General features: G+C 35.9%; 1 protein-coding gene across 1 annotated transcript in view; it reads left to right on the plus strand.

Annotated features, from left to right (window-relative positions):
* The window catches only part of RPS6KA5 (ribosomal protein S6 kinase A5), a 220731-nt gene that overhangs the window by 49107 nt on the left and 145830 nt on the right, over positions 1 to 25794 (plus strand). Inside the window, 1 exon segment of the mRNA XM_043982310.1 lies at positions 10223 to 10441. Within this exon segment, the coding sequence (XP_043838245.1) occupies positions 10223 to 10441 (219 nt within the window).

The raw sequence follows: 25794 nt of genomic DNA on the forward strand, positions 1-25794 counted from the left end.
CTCTTATGGAAATAATGTCTCCCATTCTTCTTCCCTTCTTAAGTAAAGTCTTGGGGGATAGAGGAGAGTTCATTAGATCTCATGAGTTTTATCTCAGGTTTTGTGGGCCAACTTCCATTGCCATTCACAATCTACCTGTAGTGGCTATCATTCTTTAGTTAAGATTTTTTTTTTTAAGTCAGGCAATTGGGGTTAAGTGACTTGCCCAGGGTCACACATCTAGTAAGTGTTAAGTGTCTGAGGCTGGATTTGAACTCAGGTGCTCCTGACTCTAGGGCCGGTGCTCTATCCACCGCGCCACCTTGCTGGCCCCTTTAGTTAAGATTAATGCAGAATCTGGTCTTCTTGCCCTTAGCCAGAGCCTCGTCCATATTGTCCCTTTCCATTGTTTCCCATCTCCTGCTGTCAGTCTAGTTCTCTCAAAATATAATTTGCAACATGTTATTCCCTTACTAACAAACTTAGCATAATTCCATACCTAAACTCTAGGAGAGTGGTATAATCTAGGGTTCCCTGCCTCTAACAGTGTCTAATGAACACTTCATTTTCAGGTGCCTTCATGGGAAGATCTCCATTCCCTTGCCATTATTCATTTAGATTATATATATAGCCTTATAATTGATCTTACTATTTCCAGGCCCTTCCCTCTCCAATCCTTTTATCACCCAGCCCCAAAATTGATATTTCACTCCTTTATTCAAAATCTTTTTTTTTTCAGGGCAGTGAGGATTAAGTGATTTGCCCAGGGTCACACAGCTAGTAAGTATCAAGTGTCTGAGGCTGGATTTGAACTCAGGTCTTCCTGAATCCAGGGCCGGTGCTTTATCCACTGTGCTACCTAGCTGCCCCCTTTATCAAAAATCTTCCAAGATTCTCTGTTGCCTCTAGGATAAAACACAAACTTCCCAATCTAGTAATAAGACATTCTGGTCTTATGTCACATTATTTACTACCTTTATTAAAATTGGATTTTATTTAATTTTCAATTCTAAATTCTCTTCCTTAACCTTTTCCTCCCCAACTCATTGAAAAGAAAAGCAAAGCTCAGTACAAATATGTATAGTCATACAAAACAAATTCTCTCATTAACAATGTCCAAAAAAAAGGAAAAAAACCGAAAAGAAACTATGCTTCAATCTATTTTTGAGTCTATCAGCTCTATATTTGGAAGTGGATAGCATGTTTCGTCACAATTCCTTTAGAATTGTAGTTGGTTATTATGATGATCACAGTTACTAAGTCTTTTATAGTTGATTATCTTTATACTATTATTATTACATATTCTCCTGATTTTACTCTCTTTATTTGCACTAGTTCATATGAGTCATCTCAGGTTTTTCTGAAATCATTTTCTTTATCATTTTTACAGCACAATAGTATCCCATCACAATCATACCGTAACTTGTTCAGTCATTCTCCAATTGATGAGCATCCCCTCAGTTTTCAATTATTTGTTACCACAAAAAGAGCTGCTATCAGTATTTTATATATGGGTCCTTTTCCTATTTTTAACTTTTTGGGATATAGATCTAGTGGCAGAATTGCTGGTCAGATTGTATGCATAGTTTAATAGAGCTTTTGGCACAATTCCAAATTGCTTTCCAGAATGGTTAGATTAAATCACAGTTCTACCAACAGGCCATTAATATACCTGTTTTCTCACAACTTCTCCAGCATTTGCCATTTTCCTTTTTTGTCATCTTAGCCAAACTGATGCATGTGAGGTCATACCTCAGAGTTTCCGTTTATCTTCTGGGGAATGGCTTTTAGTTTTGTGCATTGGAATGTATATCATAGAAATGAGACTTTTATCAGAGAAACTTGCTGCAAAAAAAGATTTTTTTCCCATGTGCCTGTTTCTCTTCTAATTTTAGCTGCATTGGCTTTGTGCAAAATCTTTTTTAATTTTGTGATCAAAATGATCCATTTTGGATTACTATCCAAGGGATAATATCTATTTGGTCATGGACTCTTGCCCTATTCTTATATATGACATTATGCTGCCTTATTAAAGTTTTTGAGCAGTTCACTTTTCTTTCTAGTCTTATATTCCTAAATATGATTCTCAGTATACTTTGAGGCTAGGCTTTTTATGGGAACTCACCTCAGAAATTATAATGAAAACACAATGGAAAAATTAGATATGATTTATAAGAATTTATGTTTTAGGCAAATTTGGAGTCCTTTGGTAAAAAAAAAAAGTATAAAGTAAACAGTATATGAATAGGGAGCTCTCAAAATCCCAGGGAACTTCCTTGACTACCATTTTTCTCTTCTAGGTAGGGTCTTTGTGTTTATCAAACACCAGGCTAATGTGTTCATTTTCTTCTGGTTTGTTGTGGCCCTGATCTGTTCCCCCCTCCTCCCCATCAATCTCTTCATTACTTAACTAATAACAAATTATTTTAATGATTACTGCTTTGTAGTGTAATTTGAGATCTGTTACTGTTAGACCCCCTTCCTTGCCATTTATGTCATTAATTCTTGTGAGGCCCTTTAATTTTTGTTCCACTATAAAAATTTGGCTCATTTTTTCTAGCTCCATTACTTGCTTTTTTGGTAATTTGATTGTTATGGCACTCTAGGTAGTAATATAAATTTTATTATCTTAGCTTGGCCTATTCATGAACAATTAATATGTCTCTAGTTATTTGGGTCTGTAGTTATGTAAAGTATATTTTACAGTTCTAGTCATATAGTTCCAAGTATACTGGCATGTACTCCTCAGTATTTAATACATTCTGTAATTATTTTAAATGGGATTTTTCTTTCTATTTCTTCATACTGAATTTTTTTGGCTAATATAAAGTAACAATGATTTATATAGATTTATTTCATATCCTATAACTTTGCTGAAATTATTTGAATTAATTTTAGTTGCTGTTATCATGCATTTATATAGTGCTTATTATATGTCAGGCACTGTGCTTAGCAGTTCACAAATATCTCATTTTGTCCTCACAACTATGCAAGGTAGGGTTATTCTCCATTTACAATTGAAGAGACTGAGGCAAATAAAGATTTAGTGACTTGCCCAAGGTCATACAGCTAGTGTCTTAGGCCAGATTTGAACTCTTGTCTTTCTGACTCCAGGCGTAGTACTTACTTAGCTGCTGCACCACCTAGCTGCCTTCCAACTCTCTGTTGTTCTCTAAGCAAATTAGATTGTCTGCAAAAAAAAAATTGATAATTTTATTTCTTTGTTTTCTCTGCTTATTCCCTCAATTTCTCTTTCTTGCCTCTTATTATGGGTAATTTTTTAAGCTCTACATCAAAGAGTTGTGATAATGTACATCTTTACTTTATACCTAATCTTATTGGAAAGGCTCTACTTTATCCCCATTATTTATAATAATGGCTCTTGGTTTTAGTTAGGCACTTACTGTATTAAGGAAAAATCTGCTTATTTCTGTGTTTTCTAGGGTTTTGGGTGTGTGTTTAACAAGAAGGGGGGGGGGCAGCTAGGTGGCTCAATGGATAGAGCACCGGCCCTGGATTCAGAAGGACCCGAGTTCAAAGCCAGCTTCAGACGCTTAACACTTACTGACTGTGTGACCCTTGGCAAGTCAACCCCTAATTGCCTCTCAAAAAACAAAAAACAACACACTGTTGCTTTTTTGCATTATTATAAAGGCACCATGAAGAGTTGAGAAATATGTAAACTCTTTATTTTCTCCTCGCTTTTGGGGGTGGGGATATCTCTAATGCATATCCTGATAACATTCCCTCCAAGTCCCCCAGTCAAACAAGGTAAGGAAAGGAATGAAAAATCTTCTAACAAATAAGCCCTCTCAAGCTGAATGAAATCATACAGTGGCCATGTCAAAATTTTTTTTTATCTCTTTCTGTCCCTGTGTTTATTCCTGTCAGAAAGTGGGTAACATGCTTCATCATAGGTTCTTTAGAGCCTAGCTTCTTAAACTGTGGGTTGCAACCCCACATGGAGTTGCATAACTTGGGGGGGGGTCATGAAAAATTTGGCAACAGTAAAAAAAAAAGTTAATGTATACCTATTTTATATACTATATAACTGGGGTCATGTAAAAATTTCTTGGGTGAAAAGGAGTTGTGAGTGGAAAAAGTTTAAGAAGCCCTGCTCTATAGCAAGGTTGGTTATTGCTTTTATCAGAGTTCTTAAGTCTTTCAAGGTTGTTTTCACTATAATATTGCTGATCTTGTATCCTTTTCCCCCCTAGGATCTGTTTACCTTACTGTGCATCAATTCCTGTTATCCAGGATTATGTGAAACTATCTCATGATAGTATTCCCTTATATTTATATACTTCAGTTTAATTAGCCACTCCTCAGTTGCCTAAGAAGCAATCTAAGGGACTTCCTTAGATTGTAGGGTTTTTTTTCCCTCTTTTCTCTCCTTTTCATTTTCTTTCTTTTTCTTTTCTTTAACTTTTTTTCTTTCCCCTTTTAATCTTCCCTTCAGGATCAGGATGTTTATTTTGCTTGCAACTCTTCCCTCCCCAGCATTATCTTCCCTCTTCTCCTCTTTCATTTCCTTGTTGAGTTTATTGTATATTTACAACAATCTGTTCATGTGTGTAAGAGTGCCCACTCAACCACCACTTCCTTCTTATTTTATATTTTCACATACACTAATTAGGAAAAATAGTGAGTGATAAAATAATTATTAATAATGGATTTCTTGGGGGGACTCAGAGATCAGTTTCAGTCCCCTCTCCCCCCTAGAAAGTTCAGCTCTTGTGTGGGACAAACCCAAGAGAAAAAAAAAAAATGGAGGTTGATTCTTTTGTCTAGGTCAATGAACTTGATGGGTCAAACCAGACCTAGATACTGGACTTTTGCATACCCTTCCCTTATTTCATCTATAGAATTCATTTTAATTTAGACCACCCTCAAGTCATGTCAACAAATGGAACTGAATGATGCTAACCAATTAGCTTTGATCAATGTATAATGACCCACCTCTATCTAAGGAGGATAAAATCCTTGGCCATGACAGGGTCACGCTCTCTTTACCCGCTCCCTTGACTTGGAATGCTTTCTCTTGGTGCAGGTCTTCCTCTTAGGACAATGGAAGTCTGAAGGCCTGAGACCATGAAAAGTTAGGGAGACGCATGGTCAAATACTTTACTGATATACAATATTAATTAGTAATAAATGCTTACTGCCAAAACTGGTATAATAGCCATTAATATATAAATAGCAAGCAATTAATTTATAAAGTACAGTAGTAATAATAATTAAAAAAAACACTCATGGGACTGTTCATACTCTTTGACCCAGTAATACCACTACTGGGTCTGTATCCCAAAGAGATGATAGAAGAGAGAAAAAGATCCACACGTACAAAAATATTTATAGCAGCTCTCTTTGTGGTGGCAAAGAATTGGAAATCGAGGGAATGCCCATCAATTGGGGAATGGCTGAAGAAGATGTGGTATATGAATGTAATGGAATACTATTATGCTATAAGAAACAAGGAGCAGGAGGATTTCAGAGAAACCTGCAAGGACTTACATGAAGTGATGCTGAGTGAGATGAGCAGAACCAGGAGAACATTGTACACAGTAACAGCAACATTGTGTGATGATCAACTGTGGTAGACCTGGCTCTTCTCAGCAGTGCAGTGATCCAAAACAATTTCAAAGTACTCATGATAGAAAATGTTCTCCACATCCAGAAAAAAAGAATTGTGGATTTTGAATGCAGAATGAATCATATGGTTTCTACTTTTTTGTTTTTTTTTTCTTTTTTCAGGTTTTTCCCTTTTGTTCTGATTCTTCTTTCTCAATCTAACTAATGTAGAAATATGTTTAATGAGATTGTACATATATAACCTATATCAGATTGCTTTCCGTCTTTGGGAAGGGGGAGGGGAGGGGAGGGAGAGAAAAATTTGGAACTAAAAATCCTATGAAAACAAATTTTGAAAGCTATCTTTACATGTAACTGGAAAATAATAAAATACTTTTAAAAACCATACTCCTCCCATTCTTCCCTTCTACACTAGGGTATTCTTTTCATCCCCTGTCCCCTTCTGTCATCACTTCATTCTGGTTCTAAAAAATATAGTCAGTTTTCATTTGGCTTTTTAAAATATAGTGTACAGGATTTAAAAAAAATGTTTTTCAGGGAGTCCAGTAATTCTTAAATTATATATTCTTAAACTGTTTTTGAGGTCAGTTTATTTTTTATCTTATGTTTTCTTTTTTGGGGGGATGGGGTCTTTTGATTCTGTTCTAGTGTTTCTTCCTTTCCCTTGAAATGATTGGTTTTATTTGATTTAATTTACCCTAGTTTTCAGGAATTCCAGGAGGGATAAGGTACAACACAATACAATAAACATTTATTAAGCATGTATAATGTGTCAGGCACTGTTTATATAAATAAGAAAAATATAGTCCCTGCCCTTAAGGATCTTACAATCTAATGAAGGAAGATAACATACAAAATGAAGCTGAAAAGGGGGAGGGGGAGAGTAGAAGGTACCCAAAATGAGGGTGATGATAGTGTAGTTAAATCTAAAGAGTGTGGGAAATGAAGAGTTAGCTGGCCTTCTGAGCATTCTTTAAGTGGAGGCTTTGGAAGTTTTTAGCTCTGTCTTCCAGCCCATCAATTGCAGAGGTAGAGGCAGCTGAGTGTACTGATGAGGTGAGTACCAAAGCTGATAAATTTTCTGATGATGTTTCTTGGTGATGAGCTTTTCCAGGAGAGGGGAGGATGTGGGGTTGGGGATGGTGGAGTCAAAGCCAAAGGGTGTAGCTGGTGGGAAGATGAGGTAATGTTTACCACTCTCTCTTTAAATGACTTATTCTTCCAGTTCTTTCCTTTTCTTTATCTCACACTACTCAGAGACCTTCCATACAATAGATGCCCATCCTCCTTCACCTTTGTCTTAGATGAGGTGGTGGTATCCCATCTCCTTCTCAAGGAAAATTCCTGTCTCTGTATGAATAAATGATTCCCATTGCATCCTGTGCCCTCTTGGTCATTTCTAATATCTCATTAATCTTCAGTCTCTCCTTGTTTGTTGGCTGCTTCTCTTATGGCTATAAATATGCCCTTGGCTCCCCTTTCCTTAGAATGCTCTCACTTGATCTGTCTGTCCTCATCAGCTACTGTTATATGTCTCTTTTCCCTTTTGTTGCTAAATTCCTTGAGAAGGCCCTCTATATTGGGTTCTTTTACTTCATCCTCAACTTGTCACTTTCTTTCATCCCTTCATATCCAATCTGTTGGCAAGTCCTGTTGATTATACCCTCACAACATTTCTCATATACATTTCCTTATTTCTTCTAGCACTGCAACCACCCTGGTACAGACCTTTATCAGTCTCACATCTGGACTATTATAGTAGCCCTTCTGCTTGGTCTCCCTGCCTCAACTCTCTTCCCTTTCCATTTCATCCTTTTAGCTGTTAAATTGATCTTCCTAAGGTACAGGTATGACTACATCCCTCCCTATTCAATAAACTTTATTGGTTCCTTTTTGCCCTAGGATCAAATATTAAATCCTCTGTTTTGCTTTTGATGCCTTTTCATACTCCTTCCTACCTTTTCAAACTTATACCATACTCTCCTCCTCATTGGAAGTGATCTGGTGACATTGACCACTGCTTTTTTTCTTTTACAAGACATTCCATCTTCCAACTCTACATTTTCACTGGCTGACCCCACGCCTGGTATTTTCTACACCTTTTGGTTTCCTTCAGTCTTACTTTCTGCAAGAAGCCTTTCTCAGTCTCCCTTAATGCTAGTATCTTCCCCCTTAGATTGTCTACAGTTTACTCTGTATATATCTTATTTGTACATAGTTGTTTTCATATTGTCTTTCCCACTGGAGGTTATGTCAGTACTTTTAGCCTTAGTCTCCTGGTCTAGTTAAAACTATATGACAGTTTTTTGGCTTTCTAAGGAAACTTAGAACATGCATGGAAAATTTTCAGTTGTGAAATGGGTCCTACTCTCATGATTCCCAGTCACATTTTTTGGTTACCTTTTTTTTTTTGGGTGGGGCAATGAGGGTTAAGTGACTTGCCCAGGGTCACACAGCCAGTAAGTGTCAAGAATCTGAGGTCGTATTTGAACTCAGGTCCTCCTGAATCCAGGGCTGGTGCTTTATTATCCACTGCGCCACCTAGCTGCCTCCTCCCATTCACATTAATAGTAGAAGTTTTTCTTAATACACATGTGTAAAGTATCAAAAGTGAAATCGAGTTCTGAGAGAGTGCCTTTCTTATATGTTCTGTTACAAATAGTTACTAAACTGACTCCAGGTGGTCACAGTTAAAAATTAGATGGAAGGTATGGTTGGAAAGACACATCATAGACTTTGAGTTAGATGGAATATCAGTGGTCATTCTGTGTAGTATGTATATTACATTCTATACAAGTGGTCAAACAGCCTTTGTTTTGTGAATATCTCTAATGCTGCAGAACCATTACCTTTTGTACATTCTATTCCACTTTTAGATAGATACAATTCTTATTTGTTTCTTTACAGTTTCCCTCCATTGTTCCTACTTTTCCTCTTTTAGGCCACATTGAGTCTCTTGTACATGAAAGCCCTCCATACACTTGAAGATAGCTCTAAATTTTCTAAATTTTCTCTTATGTCCAAGCTAAAGACCCCCAAGAAAATGCTGCTTTAAATTTTAATGTTCCTTTTTATCTGCCTCTCTATTTAAATCTGTCAAAATAATTGGGGAAGGAGTCAAGACAGTGACATGAATTTATTTCTTTTTTCCCCCAAATTAAAAAAAATGTCATTAATTTAATTTCCATCAACAAAGACACATAAACATAAGATTTTTATAACACTATTAGTATTTAATAGAAAAATCAAATTAACAGTAAACAAAAACAATTTGCTCTGTATTCCATTATAAGCCTGAAGTTCTATTATATTTGACTGTTTTCTTCATTTATCAATTTAAGACATTACATATGCAATTCTGGTTCTTCTGGTCTTACTTTCTATCACTTAATATTCTTTGTATGTATACTCATTGGATCTTAAGTAAATAAATGTAAGGAACTCAAATAGCACTTCCATTCCAGCATTGGGTACCAATAGGGCATAATATAGCTCAGAGTCTATGTGGTGGAGAAGTTCATGTAGCCTACAAAATTTAATATTAGTCTATGATGGGTAGAAAAATAAAACTATCATGACAGTTATGATCTATATGTTTCATATTTACTATTATAATTCTAAATCACCCTTCTAGCATTGAACGTATATTCTATTTCATTATGATATATTCTTAACTTCATTATGACAGTTTTGGATAATGTTTCTAAACATATTTTTTCTCTTCAGTGGGGGGTTGAGATAGCAGTTTTTATGGTTTTCATTTTTTTAGCTCACTTTTAACTTGCAAATGCTTCAACTTATAATTGTCTTATTTACAAGGTCAATAATAATATTTCAACCAAATAAAATGCCAGTCTTTCGTTAGCTTTTTTTTTCTATTTCCCAGAATATTCTCAGTATGTTATTGATATTTCTTTTGATAAACTGCTGCAGATCTTTGGCATTCATGAAAGAGTTTAGCAGGTGCTTGAATACAGAAATTTCATAAATATTATACCATACTGATGGTTAAAAGGGAAGAAAAATATAGTGTCTGTAATATATGTAATATGTATATACTTCCAATTCCTTTTCCTCTTCTGCTCTCCTTTTCCTCATAAAAGAGGAAGACAAAGGTTGTTTAGAGAAATAAGATCTTGAACTGAGTGGTTTACTTATTTCTTAGCTGTTCCTCATATTTTACATCAGGTGTCAATATGTGGCAACATCTTCAATATATATAAACTTCTTTGGAAGGCCATATATTTCATCTATCTGTTATTTACTGATGATAATGGATGGATGCCATGAGATTTTATGTGAATCTAAAATGTCCAAGTTCCAGGAATGAGTTGTGGTTAGTTCACCATAATAACTGTGGCTGTTTACCTCTAGCTGAAAATAATTGAGGTGAGAATAATAAAACAGAAGAGTGCAGGCATAACTTTCCCTGTCAGCTGTAGTTAAATGTGTCAACACTAAAAGTTCTAGGTAGAAATAGATCTATTGTCAAGTTGAAGGAAGTTATTAAAGAACCTTTTTTAATAGTATTGAAGTTGATTTTCCTACAGATCTATACAGAATACATATGGGATGATGATTGTGTTTTCCCGGCTATTGACTTATGCTTGTATTGAATTTTTATTTCCTTTTTACCTCTCTTTGATTCCAGCCTATGGAAAGGTATTCCTGGTTCGTAAAATAAGTGGTCATGATGCAGGAAAGCTGTATGCTATGAAAGTTCTGAAGAAAGCCACAATTGTTCAGAAAGCCAAGACAGCAGAGCACACAAAGACAGAGCGGCAGGTGCTGGAGCACATCAGGCTCTCACCTTTTCTGGTTACACTGCATTATGCTTTCCAGACAGAGACCAAGCTTCATCTCATTCTAGGTGAGTATTAGCAGTTTCAACCTTCCTATGAAAACAACACTTTTTTCTTCTCAGAGAACACTGTAAGTTTTTGGTGTCATTGTGTAAAGTGTAAAGTGACTTTACATTTTTGAATTAGAAGGAATATGTTGACCTGTTATCATTTCTGCCTTCTTGGTGAGTCTGTCTAGAACAGTATAACTTTTTAGGACTTTGGGCATATAACATTCTAACCTGAAAAAAAATGCATGACAAAATTCTATACTGATTTATTGTTCTTAAGAAATAATATAATATGTCTGAGGTATTTTTAAAAGGTGACTTTCATAGTTAGCAGAGGAAAAATATTGGAGGAAGAAGCAAAGTTACTAAAATGGTATAGTGGATAGAGAGTTGGCTGCAGAGCCAAGACCATTTCTGACACGTGCTATCTATGACTTGGACAAATCATTTAACCTCTCAGTGTTCTAGACAACTCCATAAGATTACATATTGCAGGGGATTTGCTGACCTGCATTGGTAGAAGGAATTTCCTCACTTGGAAGTTCCTTATCCTAATGAAATCATAGGTCCAATCACTGTCTTACCCTTGCTTGTTCCTTGATTTCTTTCTCTTAGGATACAGTTTCTGATCCCTACCTAGTCAAAGAGTGATTACTTAGATGGTTTGCTACCCATCCGATATTTTAACTGGAGGAAGCATTATAGATCACTACTGAGCTTAGAATCAGAAGATGGATATAAGAATCACTTTTGTCACTGAACCTTGGTTTTTTAATTTATGAAACAGGGCAAATGTTGTTTATCCCTGAGTACCTCACAAGTTTTTATAATAGCAAATGAGATATGCATTTTATAAACTGTATAAAGTTTTAAATAAATGCCAACTATTATTGTTGTAGTGATTATTATGAATTATTAAAGGTATACATTTGTCTGTGGCTGTGGTCAGGACTGCCTTAGAATTTAGAGTAGTGAAGCAAGTTTTAAGCTTTTATTCCTGTAATGCATACATACATCCTACCTAACTGGAGAATGCAGCAGAAGACATAAATATGTATTGCTTTTTCAATAGGTCTTATAAGTTTTGCTTCTAAAATGTGGTCTTGGTGTGATCTTGACCATCATCAGTGATGGTCACTAAAACAAGGAAATGGAAACAATTTGTTTCTGAGTTAAAAATTATAAAAAGATAGCTGAGGACATCAAACTACTGTTCCCTGAATTATTATTTCTTATTATAACTGATAACGTCAGCCCCAAAAGTACTTTCATCATTTGCTTTTAGCATGAAACATATGAAAGTTTGGATTTGGCCTATAGCTATTAGTAAGGGGAAAAGTCATAGGACCCAGTGGCAATCAAGTGAATAAAAACTTTTACATCTACTCCTGGGGAATACTTAGCTTAGCCTCCTCTCACTGAAAAGCTTTATACCATTGATATCCCACCTCTTCCTGTCAACCCCTTTTTTCTCTCTCTATTCTTTCCTCCTAGCCTCCGTCTTCCTTTTACCTCACAGACATATAGACAATCCTTTACTTGTTTTCTGATATATATGTATATACACATATATAGATTTTATATATCTATCTATCTATATGTGTGTATGTATACACACACACACACACACACACACATATATGTTCTAGAATTCCTTGGTTGATTTTAGGAGATTGTAGTTAATGAGTACAGTATAGTTGTTATATATTCTAAGAAATGAAAGGCTTTTATTTAATATTGATCATGAAATGTTAGAGCTAGTAGAAACCTTCCATTATAAACCTCTTGTTTTATAGGTAAAAGAACTAAAGCCTTGAAAAGTAGAGTTATTTGCCTAAAGTCATAGAGCTAGTTCATATCAGAGTGAGGACTAAAATTTAATTTTCCCAATTCTTGGTCTAGGAATCTTTCTTTAAAAATTTTTTTTATTTTAATTTTATTTTTCATTATAAAAGTATTTTATTATTTTCTAGTTACATGTAGAGATAATTTTCATCTTTTTTTTTTTTGGCGGGGCAATGAGGGTCAAGTGACTTGCCCAGGGTCACTTAGCTAGCAAGTGTGTGAGGCTGGATTTGAATTCAGGTCCTCTTGAATTTAGGGCCAGTGCTTTATCCACTGTGCCACCTAGCTGCCCCCTTTACATTTGTTTTCATACTATTTCTAATTCCAAATTTTTCTCCCTTCTTCCCTTCCTTCCCCCCTCCCCAAGACAGCAAGCAATATGATATAGGTTTTACATGTACAACCACATTAAACATTTCTGCATTAGTCATGGTGTGAAAGAAGAATCAGAACAAAAGGGGAAAACCTCAAAAAAGAAAAAACAAAAACAAAAAAATTAGAAACAGTATCCTTTAATCTGCATCTAGATTCCACAGTTATTTTTTCTGGATTTGGAGAGCATTTTCCATCATGAGTCTCTAGGAATTTTTCGAATGTGATTCAGTTTGACTTGGGTAAAAATCACTTTGTCTGTGAGCCTTAGTTTCCCCATACACAAGTAGAAAGAATCAGTATAAGATACACAGTATAAGTCTCCCAAAGATATATATCAAAAACAAAGAGTATGCATGATAGGTGCAACCACATAAGGTTCATTAATCATCTGAGTAGCAAAAGCAGCAGAGAATAAAACAGGAATGTGTATTTGCCAACAATGATCACCAGTGGCATGAAGGATGTCCTACCCCAAAGTTCAAATGAAATTCCTTTATACATGATGAAGTTATCCAAATGCTCCTGTTTGCAGATAATCTTATTTTCCTTGCACTGAACCCTGGCACACTACAGGGCCATTCCAGGAAGATCCATGGTCATTTAGAAGAGGTCAGTCTGGCAAAATCATACAGAAAAAACCAAATGGATAAAGAATGTATATTGTAGGGGGGCAGCTAGGTGGCACAGTGGATAGAGCACCAGCCTTAGATTCAGGAGGACCTGAGTTCAAATTTGACCTCAGACACTTGACACTTAGGAAAGGAATCTTCCTGATAGTGAATAATTTCCCTCAAGGAAGAAGCAATGATGATAGTTTCTTTTCTCTCACCTATGACTTGTTTAATGACATGATGCTGACTGGTCCCTAGAACACAGTAGTAAGATTTGTTTATCTGTAAATGAGGCTTCTATTTTATTTAAATTGTTGCTACAATATAGTAGAAGCATCAGTTTTCCTTTATTCCTACCAAGGAACAACTTGTAAGCTTACAGTTTTCACATATTTCAACTGTATCCTTATATGTGCTTAAGTTTTTCCCTTTATTTTCTCTTGGAAATCCCAGATTTCATACCATAGAGACAGATCTTTGATAGCCTTTTCTACAACTGTTGATTGCTACAACAAAAAATTACATGTAAACATTATGATGTGGTTTGAATGCATGAATTGTTCAATTCAGTTGTCAAGTGGGAGGGAATTCTACATGGAAATAACTTTGTTAGGAATTTTTCTTTTTAATATTCTTTGTTCGTTAGTGGTGATTGTTTCAAAATAGCTAGAGAGATAAGACTATATAAACTGTCAGATTAATCAGTGGAATTCATCATGCTAAAGAAGCAAATCACAAAGGCACTTATGAAGGTAATACCAGTGAGTAGTCTCAGTAATGAATGCCACCCCAGCCTTTTAGAAAGTTCAGTCATGAGTCATCTCCATGAGAGTTAAAAAGCAACTAAGTTTTAAGACATTAAAGCCTCATTTGCTAATATTTATTTAAACTAAATAATTATAATACTGAAAACACTTGCTGACATAATACTTTCCAGGAGGCAGAATCTCAAAACAAATGCCAAGACCAGTGCCTGAAGAAGCTTAAGTTTTGAAATACACAGATAATGTTTTTGAAACTATGCTTTTTCTGTAGGTCAGATGCATTCTTATAAGGTGACTATTGGAAAGATCAGCTTAAGTTGGCATGGTATTAAACAGTGTCTTCATCAGAGTATCATGAAGAAAAAGTACTAAGTTCAAGAGAAGAAAACAAGGCAACAATAGAAAGATTTAAATGGAGAAGAGGGTAAGAGAATGTAGATAGAAATAAGCAGAGAGGGGCAGTTAGGTGGCGCAGTGGATAGAGCCCCAGCCCTGGAGTCAGGAGTACCTGAGTTCAAATCCAGCCTCAGACACTTAACACTTACTAGCTGTGTGACCCTGGGCAAGTCACTTAACCCCAATTGCCTCACTTTAAAAAAAAAAAAAAAGAAAGAAAGAAGCAGAGAAATGGGTGGGTGCTGAGACATGTGAGCCATTTCTGAAGGAAGAAAGGAAATTTATACCTTGTCCTTTTTGATGCTGATCTTGGTTCCTTTTCTTTTCCCTAAAAGAGACTTCACAGAATGTTAGAGCTAGAAAGGACCTTAGGCATCTTGTGGTCCAAACACATATAAGGAAACTGATGCCAAGAAAGGTGAAATGAGACTTGATCAAAGTCACATTTGTAGCAAGTTTAGAGCCAGATTTCTAGCTCCAATCCCAATCTTTTCTGCCATATCATGCTATATCATGAAACCTCTATCATGGTCAAAATGCAGTGAAAAATTGGGGAATCTTTAGTAATTAGGAGTTTGGGAAGTATTACTGAGAGAAAGAGAAATTCTGAAAAATGAGTTGATTAGTTGCAGTAAGAGTCAAAAGAGTTGGGAAGACCTAAACTCGTCCCATTTCTGACACATACTGGCTGTATGACTCAGGTAAATCTGTGCAACAGTTGCTGATCTGAATTGGTAAACAAAAGTTTCCTCATGAGGAATTCTGTGCATCAATGAAATCGTAGTTATAGAACAGACCAAAACCAAGACCAAATCCTTGGAAGTTGGATTACCCACCTGCACACACAAAAAGCAGAGGTTAGGGCGAATGAACAGAACCTCAGCTTACCCTTAATTGTATTATAGCCATAAGAGAGTAAAATGTTGAATATTTTTTCTTGATTAAGCAGGAGCTATGTTATTTAGCTAGGGCAGCTAGGTGGCGAAGTGGATAGAGTGCTGGGCCTGGAGTCAGGAAGACTCATTTTTCTGAGTTCAATTTTACTAGCTATGTGACCCTGAGCAAGACACTATTTGCCTCAATTACTTCATCCATAAGATGATGTGGAGAAGGAAATGGCAGACCACTTTAGTATATTTTCCAAGAAAGTTCCAAATGGGATCACAGAGAATCAGACATGACTGTAAAATGATTGAACAACAAAAATATTATTTAGCCAATAAGATTTCTATGTATTTAAACATCCATGAAAAACAGTCAAGCAAAAAAGCATTTATTCAAGGTGGTTTTATTAGCCAGGCCCTGTGCTAGTTGCTAGGAGGGGCGGGGGTAGGGGGGGAATGAGGAGGTAGGGAACAGTGCTATCCTCCTGATATACAGATCTGACCATATTGGTTCCATGCTCAAAAACTTTCAGGGGTTTCTTAGTGCTGCTAAGATAAATCAAACTTCTTAATCTAGCTCCTTTACAATTTGGTAGCCTCCTGTGTAGTTCATTTTATTCCCTTCAATTGCTACTATTCTCTAGCTAAGATAAATTCTTCTGATCCTTGGTTCCATTCTGCCCTCTCCTACCTCTGTATAATAATCTGCCATGCCTGGAATACAATCTTTCCATGTCTCTCTTGAAATTCTTCTCTTGCTTCAAGCACCATCTTAGTTGCTAGTACCTCCATATAGACTTCCTTGATTCTTGTGTCACCCACTTTCTCTGCCCTTTGTTGAAAGCGATAATTTCTTTCTTTCTTTCTTTTTTTTTTTTTTTGGGCAGGGCAATGAGGGTTAAGTGACTTGCCCAGGGTCACACAACTAGTAAGTGTCAAGTGTCTGAGGCTGGATTTGAACTCAGGTACTCCTGATTCCAGGGCCGGGGCTCTATCCACTGCGCCACCTAGCTGCCCCAGTTGCATGGATTTTTAAAAGAATATAACTGATACTTAAAAGGATTTGAATTCCTAGGCATACACTTTGAAATATACCTAACCAAATTAGATTGTACTAGTCCTTAGAAAAATATGCATAATCTTAAAAGGATTTGTGACCTCATCCAATAGGAAGTCAGTTCATCCATGCCTGCCTATTCTGAGCAATTCTTTCCCATGTCTACCCAACATATTAGAGGCCTTCCTTACTTTCTTTTAATATTGTAAGGGTACCTCCAGGACACACTGATTGTCCACTTGTGATCCCTCATTCTTGCCATATGACCACCCTATCTCTTCTTCCTATCTTTAAAATTCCTTGATGATATCCTTTACTTCTGTTCTTCAGAATTTCTCATTAATTATATGCTGCAGCCTGTTCACACCTACCATACTGCTTTCCATTGCCCTCTGTATGGTACTCAAATTTAGTTCTTCAGAGACAGTTGTATTCTATGTTTTGGACCACATGGCAGCACTAATAAGTGCTCAAAAGATGGGCTTTTACTTTCATGGGCAGCTAGGGGATCAGCATAAGAGTTTTCCAATTTTCTTAAGGCAGTCTATCTTATCTCTTTCTATTCAACTCAGGGAACAACTTGTCCATTTTTATTGTCTATCCCACATATACATACTGATGGACAAACTCTATAAGATATTTATCTAAATGTATGTTGAAATGTTCAGGCACGTGGGGCTCATCAGCCTTGGCAGGCAACCTGCCATGGGGACGGAAACCCTGATTTTAAACCTCCGCTGCCTTGCAGCTATACCCATATATGAGTAAGGCTTCGGGAGTTAACCCCAAGGGAAAATCAGGAGTTGGAGTCCCTTAGGCAGTTGGATGCTGGACATCACATCCCTCTGGTAACTCCTGCGGCAGCACTGGTGCTAAACTGTACTGGCTCTGCCTCTCCTTTGGATCCACCAATGTCACAGAGAGGGAAGACCTGCTGCATGGGCAACAGTTTGTTTTCCATATTGATCCGCCCAGGCCAGTGCCCTGGAGAGGACACTCCAGCTACTCCTCATGGGGTAGATACAACACAGCATGCGCAGTTACCAGTTATAAGTTACTTGCCAGATTGGCAGGAGCTACGGCTCCCGTATCGGACTGCACAGCCACACTGTGACCTGTGGCTCTTCAAGGCGCTGATCCATGGTCGTACGTGACTGGTGGAAGCCTACTACTATGTTGAAATATACATAATAAACATTCTTTGTGCACTTGTAATATCCTTGTGTGGATTCAAAGAAAATCACTTCTTTGAGTAATTTACATATATCTTTCAGGAAGCTCTGCAGTATTCTGGAGCTTGATTGAATCAATATAATGTCATCCTCAAATGGGAGCATATGGAGGACTTGAACAGGTCCTTCTCTTACCTGGATTCTGCTCCGAATTTTGTCCTCAAAATAGTGAACACCTTTGGTGAATATTCATCTTCCTATTTGAAGTCCTCACTTAATGTTTTTATTATCAGAGGGCCATAGAATGGGGTTATGTCCTCTCAAAAATCTTGAATGATTTGATGAATGGATGATAGAGACCTTAAAAGCCTATTAGGTGGTTTGTTTTACAGTCAACCACTTTTTTCATAATTATCAGACAATAAGTACAAAGAATCATATACTCTATGTCTCCGCTTTAATTATGGAATGAGAAATATGTGGTCTGTTGTTGAATATTGTTAAATATTGGTCTGTTTTAAAGTTACACTTGAGAAATTTTACTTGTTCTCCACTGATCCGCTTGATACGGTTCATTTGATTTATGTATAGATGACTGATAGAGGTTTTGTATAGTTAGAAGATTAGACATATATATTGTTATTGATATTTTTTCCCTTGCCTTTTTCTTAATATCTGAATTTTTTTGTATGCCTTTGGTATCTTCCTCTTTCACATATTGCATTTCAGTTCCTCAGAGCCCCAACAATTTTGTCTTTCCCAGCACAGATCTTTATATATACTTAGTTCATGTAACTTGTTTTTATCATCCTTGTCCTCTTAAGAACCATTTATAACTTTTCTATATTCCAGTCCAAGACTGTGATGTTAGAGTTCTGGTGTGGTAGTTCCTCATTCTTTAGATGGAGAAAAGAGTATTGGTACCATGATTTTTGCAAAACTTTTCTAATTTTCCTTTGTAGTTGTCTTTCCATTTTCATCCTCGAATTCACTTTTGATGTTTTTTCTTAGTTGGAAAATTTGTCAAGCTTTCTTTAAATTTGTTTTATCTTTAAATGTTTCTCACTGCGTTGTGAGACAGTACTGCTTATAATCATCCATCATTGTTTTTAAGATTTTACAAATGAGTTTACAGTATAATCTGTTGTTGCTTTTGGCAATCTTCCCTTTCTGTTTGGCACATAAGTTGGATGTTTGCTGGCTGAGATATTTTCTGAGCTTTTTTGGTGTCTTGTGATGGCAATTAATTTATTTTTCTTAAATATCTGAATTAATATTCTATTAAGTATGGATATATTTTCTGTTTTTCATTTCCTATTTTTGATGGTTATTTGTTTACATAATTCATTGTTAAGTTGTTCCAGTTATACAGTATTTTTTTCTCATTTTAATTTTTGGGGGGTTTTTCTTTCCTTTTTCTAATCTTTAACTGAAACACATTAATAGCCTCTTACTGTGCATAGACAGTTAACTCAAGGATAACTCCCACATCAATAACAAGTCTTTCTTGTCTCTTAACATAGTATATCTGTTAACATAATCTTTTTAATTCTTTGCTGTGTTATTTGCTACTTGCCATATCCAGCATCTACTAATTCTTTTTTCATATAAAGGATCTATGATATAAATGTGGGAGGCTTATGTGTAATCTACAAGTTTTTGGCTTCTCTCTTTACTTGTTCCTAAAACATGGTTTCCCATCCTCAATTTTTGCTGCATTTGTATTGCAGTCACCAGGTGTCAAAGTATATATTGATTTAATTTGTTTGTAGTGTCTCATCAAGTTGTTTATAAAATTTCTCAACCACTTTATCTTCAGTAACTGATACTAATATGCATAATACAATTATTTTATGGTGGGCTTTCAAAATGCTTATTATTAGAACTGCATTTCATGATGATCAGATATCCCATTAAATACTGTTTTTGTTGCCTTTGGATTTATGATAAAACTTACTCCACCAGCTTCTTTCTTTGCTTCTCTCAGGAGTATCTATGAGTCTTTTCATTTAGCTGCAACTTCCTTCTTTCTTCATATTTTCCTTATAGGAACAATGTCAAGATTATTGATACAATTTAGCACCTCCAGAAATATCTCCAGAAATATTGGAAAAGGATCTCAGGATATAGGGAGTCAAATTAAAATTTATAAACAGTCTAAAAACTGTATGATTCAGAAAAGTTTGTTTACTTTCCTTATACTCTGATACCATAGAAGGAGAAGGAGAAGCAGAAGATGACTGCACAAGTATAAGGGTCATTTATTCTTTTTTTCCCATGGGTTGGGTAGCTATAAAAAAAAAAATTCAGCACAAAGTGGTCAGTGTACTGGTAATGTGCTCTCCACTTTTAGTTGGCTTGGACCTTAAAAATATATTTAGACTGTTTCTATCATGATAGAACCTGCTAGAACTAATACTCCAACCTTTGAGAACTCAGGTTTATTACACATCACAATGAGGCATCAGAGTGAGACTCTGATCAGTATTTACTATCCTCTAGATATAGCTTGCAAAGACCTTAGTACTAAGTTCAAATACACTCTGAGAGTTTAGAGATATGACAAGTTTATGAAGACATTCAGGTCAAGCTTCCACAATTATTTCAGTGATTTTCCAAAACAAATTTATAAAGAATAATTCTTCTCTAACCACTGCCCCAATCCCAAATACACACATTAGTCAACTGTAGTATATATAGAAAAGTTGTATCATTTTTAAAAAAGAGAAATTCCACTTCTAATAGCCAAGATGGCAGAGTAAGCAGTAAATTGTTATAACTCTCCTATATTCACCTCCAAACAGCCATAAAATAGCACCCCAAAACAAATCCTGGAACAGCAGAACCAGCAAAAAGATGGGATAAAACAACCTTTTAGGCCAAGAAACTTGAAAGATCAGCAAGAAAAGTCTTTCTCACCCAGGTAAAGGGGAAATACAAACCAGGAAATAAAGCATCCCAGCAAACCATCAGCAAGCCTCACCTTAGCAAAGCAGGAGATCTTGATTTGATGTGGTGGAGCAGGCAAACACCAACACCAGGACCCCCCCACTGGTGCCACCCCCATGTGTCTCAGCATAGCCAGGGGAACTGTCATACTTCAGCTCTGAGAAAAGCATACTTTAGCTGAGCCCCAGGCAAACAGGCAGCCTCCAGTGGCCAGATTTCCAGGTGCTTCAGTGTGGCCCAGGGGAAACACAGAAAGACCCTTCAGCATATGCCAGACACCAGCAGTAGGACTCCAACTCATCACCAGGTAAGCTGCCACACCTCAATGGCTTCCAGTAATGCTATCCACCCCACACACAATTCCCTCAGCATAGCACCAGACATGAGAGTGCCCCATGGGCCTCAAGGCAACATCAGTGCAGCACCAGGTAAACAGTGAGGGGCTGCAGTCCCTGGCACAAGAATCCTGAGACAGTGCCCCTTTCACCCAGGAGCAGAGTTGAAATTTAAAAGAAAGAGAAAAGGCAAAAAAAGATGAAAAAAAAGCAACAAAATCTGACCATAGAAAGTTATTATGGTGACAGGGAAGAACAACAAAAACCTCAGAAGAGAACAACAATATCAAAATACCTATGGGCGAAACACCAAAGAAAAATGGGAAGGATTCTCAAGCCCAGAAAGAACTCACGGGGAACTTAAAAAGGAGGTTAAAAATCATATGAGAGGTAGAAAGAAAATTGGGAAAAGAAATGAGAATGATGAAAGAATTATAAAAAAAGTCAACAGCTTAGAAAAAGAAAACAACTGCTTAAAAAGTACACTTGGCCAAATGGAAAAGGAAGTACAAAAACTAACTGATGAAAACAATTCCTTAAAAGTTAGAATGGGTGGGCAGCTAGGTGGTGCAGTGGATAGAGCACTGGCCCTGAATTCAGGAGGACCTGAGTTCAAATCTGGCCTCAGACATTTAACACTTAACTAGCTGTGTGACCCTGGGCAAGTTACTTAACCCCAATTGCCTCACCAAAAAAAAAAAAAAGAAAAGAAAAAAAAAGTTAGAATGGGCATGTGAAAGCTAATGACTCTACAAGACATCAAGAATCAATCAAACAAATTCAGAAGAATGAAAAAAATAGAAGAAAATGTAAAATACCTCTTTGGAAAAACAACTGACTTGGAAAATAGATCCAGAAGAGACAATGTCAGAATCATTGGACTACTTGAAAGCCATAATCAAAAGGAGAACCTGGACAGGATCTTTCAAGAAATTATCAAGGAAAACTGCCCTTATATCCTGGAACCAGAGAACAAAATAGGCATTGAAAGAACTCACTGGTCACCTCAGGAAAGAGATCCTAAAATAAAAACTCCAAGGAACATTGTCGCCAAATTATAGAACTGTCAGGTCAATTTAAAAAAAGAATCAGTTGTATAAATTAGACTCTATTGAAATGAAATGTAGGGGAAACTAGGTGGCATAGTGGATAAATCACTGGCCCTGGATTTAGGAGGACCTGAGTTCAAATCCAGCCTCAGACACTTGACACTTACTAGCCGTGTGACCCTGGGCAAGTCACTTAACTCTCATTGCACCACAAAAAAAGAAGAAATGAAATGTAAAATTACATCCACAATAACATAATGTGGCATACTAAAAGATATTATATTTCTTTAGTAATTGGATATTCTTGGTAAATGAGAAAGACAATGTTTATTTAAAGAGAGCTCAAGAGAATTGGGCATTGTAGAAGTACAGAATTTAAAATCCTGTCTATTGCTTTCTCCAAAGAAAATTAAAGTAATAAAGTATTTTAAAGAACTTTGAAAATGTGCAATAGTATTAGTTTTATTCATATTGGCTATTTCTCTCAAGTCGGAGGTAATTTCATCTTGCTACTTGACCAAACTAGGGTTTAATTCCTTTTTTTGCTTTGATGTATCCTGGTGCTTTCTTCTCCTAGGTCCAGAATACTGAATTAGTTCCTGAACATGAAAGGTTCTTGCTATCTCTTCCATTGGGGAAAAAGCTGAGAGTTGCTCCATAGATGAGAGAAAGGGGTCAGTAGTTCTGGGTTTTCTATTATATGAATTTGACAGTGGGTCTAACTACTTCATAAATAGTGCCTTTATGTGCTTACTAAAATGCCAGGCAATAAAAGAAGATGGTCCCTACTCTCAAGAAGCTTCCGTTCTGTGTTTAATGCTATTGTACATATATAACCTATATCAGATTGCTTTGTGTTTTGGGGAGGAGGGAGGGAAGGGAGGGTGGGAGAAAAATGTGGAACTAAAGATCCTATGAAAACAAATGTTGAAAACTTTGCCAAGATGGCAAAGGAAAGGCAGTGAGCTCTTGAAAACTATCTTTACATGTAACTGGAAAATAATAAAATACTTTTATTAAAAGTTTTTTTAATCAGCAGTATGAACAGAGACAGAAAAGGAAATATAGGCAAATGAACAGACTAATAAACAAGTATACCACATTTAAAAATTTTGCATTTCTCTAATTAGTAGTGATTTGGAGCATTTTTTCGTATGGCTGTGGAATAGTATAGTGAAATAGAAAGAATTCATCAATTGTCAATTCATCAGTCACCTCCTAAAAGAAGTCCCGAAGTAAAAATTTCCAGAAACATTATAGCTCAAATCTACTGTTTCCAGGCCAAAGAAAAAAACTCTTGTAAGCTGCCCAAAAGAAAGAATTCAAGGACCAAGGAGTCACAGTCAGTATCATACAAGATTTAGCAGCCACTACAATAAGAGTGAAGAGTTTGAAAAACAATATTCCAGAAGGCAAAAGATACAGGTTTACAATTAAAAAATAACTTATCCAGCAAAATGAAATTCTATAGGGTAAAAATGGATCTTTCATCAAAAAGAGAACTTCCAAGTATTTTTAGGGAAATAACTAGAGCTGAGTAGAAATTTTGAAATATAAATGCAATAGCCAAAAGAAATGTAAAAAAGATAAATATGAGTAAGCAGTCAATAAGAAGCTAAAAACAAGTATAAACTGTTTACATTGTAATAAAGAAAGATGATGCTTGTGTCTCCTCAGAATCCTTTCATTATCTGGGGTTATAGAGGGAGACTAATTAGAATACCTAGACAGGTTTATTTTTGTTTTATGGTGGGGTTTTTTGGGGTTTTTTTTGGCCAAGCAATGAGGGTTAAGTGACTTGCCCAGGGTCACACGGCTAGTAAGTGTCAAGTGTCTGAGGCTGGATTTGAACTCAGGTCTTCCTGAATCCAGGGCTGGTGCTTTTATCCACTGCTCCACCTAGCTGCCCCTTGTTTTATGTTTTAATGATCTTAAAAGAAGAATAGAAAAGGGGCGGGAGAAAGGAATCCAGTAGCATGAAGACAGAAAGGAAGGGTGAAGAGAATTATCTCTCATAATTGAGGTGCCCATATAGAAGACTGTACAAACAATGAGGAAGTGGATAGGGGAATCATAGGACACTTGAACCTCATTCTCATATGAACTGGTCAAAAGAGTGAAGAATATACATACACGCAGACAGAGTTAGGTATAGAAATATACCTACATTCAGTAGGAATATAAGGGAGAAGAGTGAATAAGAGAAACTGTAAGGAAGGTGGATCTGGTATAAAAGGAAAGAAAGGATAAGAACCTGAGATTGGGCTCTGAATAAGTTAAAAATAAAAAGGGACAGATGAGCAGAAACTAGAGCATTAAAGCTGAGCTAAGTCTTCTCTCACCACCCTCCTTATAAAGAAAAGACAGTAAACAAAGCTAAAGAAAAGTAAAAGACAATAGGATGGAGAGAAATGCACAATTACTGATAATATATGTGAATAGAAAGAACTCACCCTCAAAAGATAGGAGAACAGATAGCAGTAGAAAGCAGTATTCAGTAACGTTGTTTATAGGAACACACTTGAAATGTAAAGATTTAATTCAAATTAAAATAAGGCCCTGGAACAAAATTGATTATGTATTAGATAAATCCAACAAAACAGGTAGCAATGATCATCTTAGAAAAGAAGATAGTAAAAATAGATTTTATTCAAAGAAATTAATAAGGAAATTATAATTTTCTAAAAGGTACTATAGACAATAAATTAATATGCAGATTAAATGTATATACACCACATGGCCTAGAATCTTAAAGGAAAAGTCAAATGAGTTATATGTAGATAGGTAATAAAGTTATAAAAATGGGGAAATTCATTTTGACCCACTTAGACCCAAATAAACCTAACCAAAAACAAGCAAGGAATTGACCTGAATATAATTTTTTAAAGTTAATTATGATAGATGTCTGGAGATTATTGAATGGAAATAGAAAGGCATATATATGAAAGGAATATGCATATATGTATATATCAATTGTGCTTATGGCACCTATATAAAAACTGATCATATATTAGGGTATTAAAAACCCCTCACAATTGTAGGAAAGCAGAAGTATTAAACATTCATTTTACTAAACATAATACTGTTGAAAATTAAATATCGTTTTTATCTGCCTGTCTCCTATAAAAATAATAAACAGATCATAGGAATTAAGTTTATAATATCTCCTACAAAAATTAATAATAATAAACATACATGTCTTCCACAGAACAAAACCAGATCAGAGAACATATCTCCTACGGGGTAAACCAGATCAGAGATAGACAGAAAAAAACAATACCAATTTATTTTGTCCCAAGAAGAAATATAACATGATCATGCTGGAGACCCCCTTCTAAGAAGGGAGCTCAGAGACCCCCTCTTTCTGAGGGTATATATGGGTTTTTTGTCCACTGGTTACAGAGTGTTATTAGTTTCAGTAGTATTATAAATTCAACCCAGAAGAAAAAGCAGTTTAATAATTTCAGTTATAACAAGATGGAAGAAATACAGAAGCATCATGATAAGATTACAGGATTTCAAAAAAGGGTTTGGCAAGGATGAGGACACTCAGATTTCCCCATAAGATAGGGACTTACTATCCTGAGAAAAGAAGTCACCAGGTAGAGACTTTTATCATCTAGCTACCTGGGTTCAGTTTGGAGTTCAATTGAAGGACATTTTGCTCCTATTAACCTAGGGTTTCATAAGAAAATACTTTCGGATAAGAAGGCACCTCCAGCAAATCCAGGTGATCCATACATTCATATTAACAATACAATATACTATAACTTAATTCTAAAGAATATGTGTCACAGAAAAAAATCATAGAAACAAATGATAATTTCATTAAAGATAATGACAACATACGAATAATTTTGGGATGCAGTAAAAGAAAAAAAGAATAGATCAGTGAATTGGGTATGTAACAAAAACCACTAGGAAACCAACATAA

This window comes from Dromiciops gliroides, chromosome 2, assembly GCF_019393635.1.
Source record: "Dromiciops gliroides isolate mDroGli1 chromosome 2, mDroGli1.pri, whole genome shotgun sequence".
Lineage (NCBI taxonomy): Eukaryota > Metazoa > Chordata > Mammalia > Microbiotheria > Microbiotheriidae > Dromiciops > Dromiciops gliroides.